This window comes from Neovison vison, chromosome 7 (genome assembly GCF_020171115.1).
Source record: "Neovison vison isolate M4711 chromosome 7, ASM_NN_V1, whole genome shotgun sequence".
Classification (NCBI taxonomy): Eukaryota; Metazoa; Chordata; class Mammalia; order Carnivora; family Mustelidae; genus Neogale; species Neogale vison.
Window position 1 is genome coordinate 194885406 of NC_058097.1, and position 10892 is coordinate 194896297.

The 10892-nt window shown below is 38.3% G+C and overlaps 1 protein-coding gene across 1 annotated transcript; it reads right to left on the bottom strand.

Annotated features, from left to right (window-relative positions):
- Positions 1–5984: 5984 nt before the first annotated feature.
- Positions 5985–6935, bottom strand: LOC122914493 (olfactory receptor 5B17-like). The gene has a single exon (XM_044261108.1). The coding sequence runs from the start codon at positions 6930–6932 to the stop codon at positions 5985–5987; it is 948 nt and encodes a 315-aa protein (XP_044117043.1). The 5' UTR covers positions 6933–6935.
- Positions 6936–10892: the final 3957 nt, after the last annotated feature.

Sequence of the window (10892 nt, forward strand, 5' to 3'; positions counted from 1 at the left end):
ATATTGCATGGAGCACTGGGTGTGGTGCATAAACAATGAATCTTGGAATACTGAAAAAATAAAATAAAATAAAATAAAATAAAAAAGAAATGCAAAGGCCGATAAAAGACTACTATGAACAACTATCCATCAACAAATTGGGAAACCTAGAAGAAATGGATAAAATCCTAGGAATGTACAACCTCCCAAGACTGAATCATGAAAAAAAAAATTAGAACAGATCAATAATGAGTAAGAGTTGGTAATCAAAAATTTGCTAAGAAAGAAAAGTCCAGGATTAGATGACTTCATAGGTAATTTCTTTTTTTTCTACTAAACATTTATTTAAAAATATTTTTATTAGTTTCAAAGCTAGAATTTAGTGGTTCATCAGTTGCATATTAACACCCAGTGCTCATTACATCAAGTCCCTCCTTAATGACTTCCACCCATCCAACTTTTCTCCAGCAACCTTCAATTTATTTCCTACAGTTCAGTATCTCTTATGATTTTTCCTTCTTCTCAATTTTCATCTTATTTTTCCTTCCCTTCCCCTATGTTCATCTGTTTTGATCCTTAAATTCCACATACAAGTGAAATAATATGGTATTTGTTTTTCTCTGACTGAGTTATTTTGCTTAGCATAATGCCCTCTAGTTCCATCCATGTCATTGCAAATGGCAAAATCTCATTATTTTTCATGGCTGAGTCATAGTACACCTCTAAGTATATATATCCCAGTATACATCATATCTTTTTATCCATTCATCTGTCTATGGACATTTGGGCTCTTTCCTTATATTGGCTATTTTGGACATTGCTGTTATAAACATTGGAGTGCATGAGCCCCTTTGAATTACTATGTTTGTTAAGATTTATTTATTTATTTATTTATTCAATTTATTTATTTTCAGAAAAACATTATTCATTATTTTTTCACCACACCCAGTGCTCCATGCAAGCCGTGCCCTCCATAATACCCACCACCTGGTACCCCAACCTCCCACCCCCCCACTTCAAACCCCTCAGATTGTTTTTCAGAGTCCATAGTCTCTCATGGTTCACCTCCCCTTCCAATTTACCCAAATTCCCTACTCCTCTCTAACGCCCCTTGTCCTTTATTTTTATTTTAGAGAGAGAGAAAGAGAACATGAGGGAGTGGGGCAGCAGGGGAGGGAGAGAGAATCTCAAGCAGTTTCCCCATTGAGCATGGAACCCAACTTGGGTTTTGATCTCACAACCTGAGATCACGACCTGAGATGAAACCAAGATTTGGATGTTTAACTGATTGTGTCATCCAGATATCCTTCTACTAAACAGTTAAAGAAAAATTAATACCAATGCTTTTCAAATTCCTCCCCAAAACTGGAGAGGCAGGAACACTCCCAAACTCATTTTACAGGGCTAGCATTACCCTAATGACAAAGCCAGATATGCATTCTACAAAAAAGGAAATTACAGGTCAATATCCCTGATGAAGGTAGATGCCAAAATTCTCAATAAAATACTAGTAAACCTGATTCAGTAGCACATTAAAAGGATCATAAACCATGTTATTCCTAGGATTCAAGGATGAGTCAACATAAGCAAATTAATAAATATGATACATCAATATAGATAGAAGGAAAGATGGAAGTCAGTATTTGTAAATACAAAGCAATACAGTTAATAAATGTCTCAATATTTACATGGAGAGGATTGACAATATAAAGGAGGAAGTAAAACAAAAAGGCAGGAATGGAATGGAAAGGAAAAGAAGGGAGACCAACAATTCTTGCACATCTGTTCTGTTTAAGGCACTGTGCTCTGTTCTGGCTTAATCAGTATGTAATTTTATGAGGCAGGCCTTATTTTCCTCAGCTGAAATTCAGAACAATTGATTAACTTGCCCGTATTAGAAAAAAGCTTTCTTTTTTAGAATGGAATTCAAGTTGAGCTATATTCTGTTCCTAAGAACCTGTCCCAATTTTATTTTGTGTTAGCCATTTTAGTGTTGATATGGAGGTTGAGTGAGGGCTCACAAGTAAACAACTCTGGAATTAAATTATGTTAGAGCAGTTTGACAATTTTCCTCATTATATAGCTCCTCACTTCTGGTTTACTTCCAACAGCATATAGATTGACTTAAAGGAAACTTTCTTTTTAAAAATTTTTTAGATTATTTATTTATTTGTCTAAGAAAGAAAGAGAGAGAGCGCAAACAGGGGGAAGGAGAAGCAGCTTCCCGCTGAACAAGAAGCCTGATGTGGGACTGGATCCCAGAGCCCCAGGATCATGACCTGAGCTGAGGGCAGACACTTAACCGACTGAGCCACCCAGGGGTTCTAAATTATAGGAGACTTTCTGTATTTATTCATGTGAATAATGCCATCTGCTATATGAGCAAATTCCAGTATTGCAGTGCCATGAGCATAGAGGTTTTTCTTGTTTATATACAGCTCAATTGTTTTTTCTATGGGAAGCTGAACTGTGGTTCAGTGACCTGGAGTCTCTCCATTTGGTGGTTTTACCATCTCTTGTGGTATGAACTCTCTCTGTTGAGCTGGTGACAAGAGTAAGAATGGGCAGAGGATCACACAAACGTTTAGTGAGACAGGCCTGAAAATAGCACACGACATACATTCACACTTCATTCACAAGATCATAATCCCAGGGCCTCAATTAACTTCATGAAAGCTGAAAAAATTGAGCCTACAAGCTATGTGCTCAGAAATGAAAAGGAAATAGCTGGGGAAACAATTAACTGTCCTTTCCATTTCAATGCTTTGATCAGCAAATGTCCGGTTTACATTTCCTCCATCCAGAGGACACATTATCCACTTCTACCAGGGACACAGCCTAAAATCTAACTAATCGCCATAGAAGTTCCACATCCAGGCTAACAGATTTAATTGCCTCTCCATCTAGTCCAGATATGGCTGCTTATGGTCTAAACACTTATGAAATAAAAAGAAAACTTAACTCATTCTATAGGCACACTCAGCAACAATTTAGACCAAAAAAAAAATCCCTCCCATTTGTAACAGACAGTAATGGAGGACCCACTGGACAGTTTACAAATCTTGCTGAATTGACATTACAAAGGCCCCCTCAATCCTGGTGATGGAAAATATTTCTTTATGAAACTGGATTTTTTTTTCCTCTAGGCATAATTCGATTCTCTACTGTTTTCCTTGGCCTCTTATTCCAACCACTTGAATGTTTTTTCTTAACCATTATTCTTTACTGCCACTTCTGAAGCATATCAAACACAAAACTATGTCACACACAAAATTAACAAAAGCAGTTTATTCATTCATAAATTTGCATCAGACGAAACCATTTTCAGTGCTTCATTTGAGTAGGAGTTCAAAGGTGTTAGAAAAGAGAGTAAGTTCTTTGAGTAAAATGAAGAACTACTGAGTCAATGTTAAAGTGGCAGGTTTTTTTTAAAGATATGTTTTTTGGAAGTGGGAGAGATGTTCTAAGTAGTCTTCAGGTACATTTGTCACTGACCGGCTGGCTGCAAATGGACAAGAGAAGAGTTTGGACAACTTAAAAAGAGGGGGAAATCGGATGGGGAGATAAACCATGAGAGACTGTGGACTCTGAGAAACAAGCTGAGGGTTTTGGAGGGGAGGAGGTAGTGGGTTAGGTGAGCCTGGTGGTGGGTACTAAGGAGGGCACATATTGCATGGAGCACAGAGTGTGGTGCATAAACAATGACTCTTGGAACTCTTAAAAAAATAAAATTAAATTAAAAAAAATAAAAAGAGGAAGAATTTCTCAGTGTTAGAAGTGGAGAGTTTTCAGAGACTGCTAATTTCCTGTAAGAGTTGCAATGATTATTGAGTTGACACTGGTGATAGTCTTCCCTCGAAATAGAGTTTTTGTAGCTCACTTTTACCTATATAATTTGGAATTTCTGGAGTTGTTTGATGCTCAACAAAGTGATTTTTAAATCAGGCTCAAAGCTTTATTTTCAGTGAAATAACCGTATTAAGCTACCACTTAATGGGACTCTCCATGCAAGTCAAGGCAAATAGATGAACAGGTGAATACATAAATACAAGAGCTGAATGTGGATAGTGTTTGTGAAGAATAGAGAAGACTCAGGGAAAAAGTCCATAGGAAGGGAGTGAATATTTTGTAAAGTTGCTTATGGCAAGCATCTGAGTAGGTAACATTTTACCAGCAATCTGAAATAAATGTTAAAATTCCATACACTGGAAATAATAAATACAAAGACCCTGGGACATGGCAAGATGGGGGCTGTCCAGGATTGCCAGTAACCAGTGTGAATGAGGTGGGATGAAAGGTAGCTCAACTAACGCATAAAGCGATAAGTGACATTAACCATTTCAAAACAGTTATTACCAAAGAAAGCCGAATACCCTTATTATTATTTTTTGTTTGTTTTTAATTTATTTGACAGAGAGATACACAGTGAGAGAGGGAACACAGGCAGGGGGAGTAGGAGAGGGAGAAGCAGGCTTCCTGCAGACCAGGGAACCTGATGCAGGGCTTCACCCCAGGACCCTGAGATCATGACCTGAGCCAAAGACAGATGCTTAATGACTTAGCCACCCAGGCACCCCCTCCTCTTGGCTTCTTTTTTTTTTTTTTTAATTTATTTATTTTTTTCTAATTTATTTATTTTCAGAAAAACAGTATTCATTATTTTTTCACCACACCCAGTGCTCCATGAAAGCCGTGCCCTCTATAATACCCACTACCTGGTACCCCAACCTCCCACCCCCCCCGCCACTTCAAACCCCTCAGATTGTTTTTCAGAGTCCATAGTCTCCCATGGTTCACCTCCCCCTCCAATTTACCCAAAAGCACATACCTTCCCCAATGTCCATAACCCTACCCCCCTTCTCCCAACCCCCCCCCCCCCCAGCAACCCACAGTCTGCTTCGTGAGATTAAGAGTCACTCATGGTTTGTCTCCCTCCCTATCCCATCCCATTTCATGGATTCTTCTCCTCTTACCCACTTAAGCCCCCATGTTGCATCACCACTTCCTCATATCAGGGAGATCATATGATAGTTGTCTTTCTCAGCTCAACTTATTTCGCTAAGCATGATACGCTCTAATTCCATCCATGTTGTCTCAAATGGCAAGATTTCGTTTCTTTTGATGGCTGCATAGTATTCCATTGTGTATATATGCCACATCTTCTTTATCCATTCATCTGTTGATGGACATCTAGGTTCTTTCCATAGTTTGGCTATTGTGGACATTGCTGCTATAAACATTCGGGTGCACGTGCCCCTTTGGATCACTACGTTTGTATCTTTAGGGTAAATACCCAGTAGTGCAATTGCTGGATCATAGGGCAGTTCTATTTTCAACATTTTGAGGAACCTCCATGTTGTTTTCCAGAGTGGTTGCACCAGCTTGCATTCCCACCAACAGTATAGGAGGGTTCCCCTTTCTCCGCATCCTCGCCAGCATCTGTCATTTCCTGACTTGTTGATTTTAGCCATTCTGACTGGTGTGAGGTGATATCTCATTGTGGTTTTGATTTGTATTTCCCTGATGCTGAGTGATATGGAGCACTTTTTCATGTGTCTGTTGGCCATCTGGATGTCTTTATTATTTTTTAAATGGATTTTAAAAAAACAAAATGTGAAGAACTGTTATTCAAAATATTTAAGGTAACAATAATGTAATTACATCTCCTTTTATTCTAATGTGATTTTTTACTTTTGGAAACTGCCACATGAATGTGTTTTTTCTTTTTCAGATCACTCAGTAATGACTGAAGCATTAATCTATTGAGCTGCTATCATTATTTAACTCTGGATGGAATGTGCAACAAAGGCACATACTTCATTAAATAAACTTCATTAAAAACAATTGTTATATTTTTTCTGCACTTTAGTTGATTGGATCCAATCCTCAACTAAAGAAATAAATATTAGACTACATTTTTTTCTAATATCCCAAATGTCCACTACTATGTGAGTTCTGGCATGCAGTAGACCTGGTTGGGGTGAAATAATTTCTCTGGATCTACATCACTCATAGACTACACCTAGAGAATATTTTGCCTTTTCAACAACCTTCCTGAACGCATTCTTGACCTCTTTGTTCCTCAAGCTGTAGACCACAGGGTTTAGCATGGGGATGACCATAGTATAGAACACAGATGCAATTTTGTCCATGTCCATGGAATGATGGGAACTTGGCTGTAAGTACATGACGATGACTGTCCCATAAAATATGGAAACTGTAACAAGGTGAGAAGCACAGGTAGATAAAGCCTTCTGGTATCCCCCACCTGACTGTATCTTCAAAATGGTTATAAGTATGAACAGATAGGAAATAAAGATAACAAAAAGTGCAAAAAAGACATTAAAGCTTGAGATAAAAACAAGAATGAGTTCACTGATGTGTTTATCAGAACAAGACAGAGCCATGACTGCTGGAATATCACAGAAAAAGTGATGAACCACATTGGACATACAGAAGGAGAGGGTGAAGGTATCTCCAACATTTATAGAGGCATTTAAGACACCACAGGCATAAGAACCTATGGCAAGACGTGCACATACACCTTTTGTCATTGTGGTGGTATAATGGAGGGGTTTACACACTGCTGTGTAGCGGTCATAGGCCATTGAGGCTAAGAGGTAATTTTCCACAGTGGCAAAGACTGCAAAAAGGAACATCTGGGAAGCACGTGCTTTGTAGGAGATGATCTTGTCCCCTGTAAGGAGCCCAGCCATGACCTTGGGAGTGACTGTTGAGGAGTAACAAAAGTCTACCAGAGACAGATTACTGAGGAAGAAGTACATAGGAGTGTGGAGACGAGAATCCAGCAAGATCAGCATGGTCATCCCCAGGTTCCCAACCAGAGTGATGAGGTAAATGAGGGTGAACATTATAAAGAGAGGACCCTGCAGCTCTGGGGCATTGGTTAGTCCCAGCAGGATGAAATCAGTCACCTCTGTGTTATTCTTCATGGATGTGATTTGAGAATAACAAGATGTCCTATGACAACAGAAGAGAACAGAATGATCAATAAAGAAAAATTTCACAGAAACTGAAGTGCGTAGCATTATTTTATTATCACCATAATTTATTTTTTAACATTCTCCATTACTAACCATGCTATGGGAATGGCAATCCAATTTAGTGATAACGTATCCATACAAGAATAGACTTTTGTAGAGGAAGGTTAATCACAGAAGTTTCATCACAGATTGTCTTTCCAGCTTCTTATTTTTGTATATGAGTAAATTGAGTCAGAAGAAGGGCAGTAAGCTGTTGAAGCTCACATGCCTGGAATGGACTGAACTCCCAAATTAGGGAGTCCAAAATAACTTCCACTTACATATCCTTAGATGTATTTCATTTTCTCCATCATATTGATGTCATTATCTTTCATTATAGATAGATATATCTATATTTCATATTGATTTCATTATCTTTCATATCTTTCATTTCATTTCTTTCATTATCTCCATCATATTGATTAGTTATTGTGTCCATATATTTAATAAGTAAATTGGCAACTAAGAGATTGAGTATTCAAGTTTACATGATTATTGCTAGAACCATGCTTTAGACACCTTCAGAATGGTTCCCAAACTAAATAACATCAATGTATTTGAATTGATTTTAATATTATTCAATTTACACTTAATCATGGTATCCATTCTTCCAAGCTTAATGCAGTAGAACAACCCACAAATATATGCATATACATGCAGTGAGATAAATGTAACATTAGAGAAAAATACAGTCTATAAAAGCAAAAAAAGATACAGAATTGGATATAAATATTGTGCTCTGGGTGAAGTGCATGTGCATCCACACAGAAGAAATACCATTTACAACCTGGGAGACACTGATCCTAAGCTAAGTTTCCCAAGCCTCATTTTATCCATCAGTGAAGTGAAGATAATATGGGAACCTACCTGCATGTTCCTGTGAGTGTTCAGTGAGGTAATCATGACAAACAGATCTCATAAAGCGGGTACTCAGCCCCATCCTGATGAGTTCTACCTGTCATATTACAAGTAGGGGGGCATAATGGTGTCTGTTGGTGTAGGAAGTTTGGTAGTGACATGCATGGCTTCAAGGTGTCAGTGCTTTTTGATGTCTGGTAGCTTTTCTCTGACTTGTATTTTGTCTCTTTCTTTCTTTCTTTCTTTCTTTATTTCTTTTAAAGATTCTGTTTATTTATTTGACAGAGAGATACACAGTGAGAGAGGGAACAGAATCAGGGGGAGTGGAAGAGGGAGAAGCAGGCTTCCCGCTGAGCAGGGAGCCCAGTTATGGGACTCAATCCCAGGACTCAATCATGATCTGAGCCAAAGGCAGACATTTAATGACTGAGCCACCCAAGTGCACCTGATTTGTATTTTCTCACGTACTGTGTCCACCTAGATCTTTTGTTTCCCCCAGTATTTCTCATTCTGTCCTACCTCTCTTGTGTTAGTGGTTTGTTAAACATTTTGTGTAAGAACACTCACACTGGTCTCTTTTGCTTAATTTCTTCCTTTTGATCCACATTTTTTTCCAATTTATTTATTTTCAGAAAAACAGTATTCATTATTTTTTCACCACACCCAGTGCTCCATGCAAGCTGTGCCCTCTATAATACCCACCACCTGGTACCCCAACCTCCCACCCCCCCCACCACATGATAATTGACTCTCTCTGCTTGACTTATGATCCACATTTTAACAGGGGTTGAAAGATTCCTATTTCATTTTAGACTCATTCTCACTGTTATTATTATTTTTTATTTTTTTTAAAAGATTTTATTTATTTATCTGATAGAGAGAGATCACAAGTAGGTAGAGAGGCAGGCAGAGAGAGAGAGGAAGGGAAGCAGGCTCCCTGCTGAGCAGAGAACCCAATGCGGGACCCGATCCCAGGACCCTGAGATCATGACCCGAGCTGAAGGTAGCGGCCCAACCCACTGAGCCACTGTGATTATGTTCTCTTACATGGTAAAAATTATTGTACACATATGAGTGAGTTAAGGATTTTGAGATAGAAATTTTATACTGAGTTATCCATAGGGGACCCAATAAGAACGTTCCAGTTGTCATAAAACATAGCAAATGCTAAATAAGAAATTATAGTTTATAATATTATTGAGTGGTGGGTTCACAACCAAAAATACTATAAATTCCAGACATGTAATATGTGGAAGGGCCAGGAGGAAGATGATAGCAAACAGTAGTTACCTACTGTTTGTAGGTACTGTTTGGATGCACCTCCAAAGATTCAAATATACATAAAAAATTTTATTTAAAAATTTTAAACATTGTGCTTTCTTGAGAACAATCTGCAGAGTTAGAGTCAAATCCACAGATGTGGATTTTCAAATTTCAATAGTTATGAACTGGTAAGTGTTGACAATAATAACAGTGAGGGGCGCCTGGGCATACCAGGAAGCATTATTCTGACTGCCACAATGGGTATGAAAAGAATATATAATAGGTAAATTATCTAGAGAGTTAGAGATTGTTGAAGCTGAGACAGCTTCACAGATCTTGTGGCCAACTTTCTGATTGTATATAATAATCAACAGAAGAGCAGAAAGAGGTATTAACTTCTCCATGGTCACATATCTGGAATGAATCTGTTCCCAAATCAGATTTCTGGGGATTAATAACAACTTTACTACAGTGCTTATGTGATAGTTTATCTCCTAGATAAACAGAAATAAGAAAAGTCAGACAACCAGGCAGACAAGTGGACACCAAAGACAAGAAGATGGAAGATGGCAGGATGAGGAATGGATGGATAGATGGACAGAAATAACAGAAGCATAAAGGGTATAAATTGTGTATGCACACACAATAACAAAGACACATACATATAACCTAATGTACAGTTAAGAAAATGAAGGATTTGGGATGCCTGGGTGGCTCAGTCGGCTCAGGTCATGATCCGAGTGTCCTGTGATCGAGTCCCACATCGGGTTCCTTCCTCAGTGGGGAGCCTGCCTCTCTCTCCACCTCTGCCTGCCACTCTGCCTGCTTGTGTGCTCTCTCTCTCTCCGACAAATAAATAAACAAAAAAATCTTTTAAAAAAGGAAAATATAGTATTCAAGAAATCATGTGTCTTCTTAATATTCTACACCTAGTATGAAATGTTTAAGATACAAAACTATATCTCACTGATATTAATGCGTGTGGCTTTAACCATTGCCTTGTCAGATTTTTTAGATACTCAAGTAATAAAAGGGCAGGTTGTATGGAAATGGTATTAAAACTGGAGTTCATGGAGCACTGGGCGTGGTGCAAAAACAATGAATACTGTTACACTGAAAAGAAATAAAAAAAACGAGAAAAAAAAACTGGAGTAAGGATTGCGATACTTCATGATGATCCTTCTAGAATCTAAAGAGTGTCATTTCACGCTGTTTGGTTAGTTATCCTTCAATAACATGTCAACACAAAGTAAACAGGAGAGATTTACCACCTATTCAATCAAGTACAATCTATCATAGTTGTTGAGTAAGCCCCAGTTGATGGTTTTTCTTTTTTTCTAATGCAAGTATCCGATTTATGCTTTGATGTCTAGACATCCACTCAGAGAGGCAAACACTTCAAAGATTTCTATCTGGAATAAGCACATTGCCAGCCACCAGATAAAGAGCCAGCTCCCCACCCCCTAGACTCCTTGGTTTTAGAGATCTTGGTTGGTTTAGATAATCTACCATCTGTGCCACTTACTTTTCTCTTCCTATGCTTTAAATTCTCTTTTATGTATTAAATTCATCACTAAAGAGCGAACCCAGGATACTCTAGGCTCCCATCCTTCACATCAATAAAAGCAGAACCCAGGCCTGCTCTCTTTCTCTATCCATGACCTTCCTATGTGGCCTCAGGTGTACCATGTGGTTTCTAGGACCTGTGAGTAATAAACCTTGTCTCTTTCAGAGTTACTTGGTGGTTAT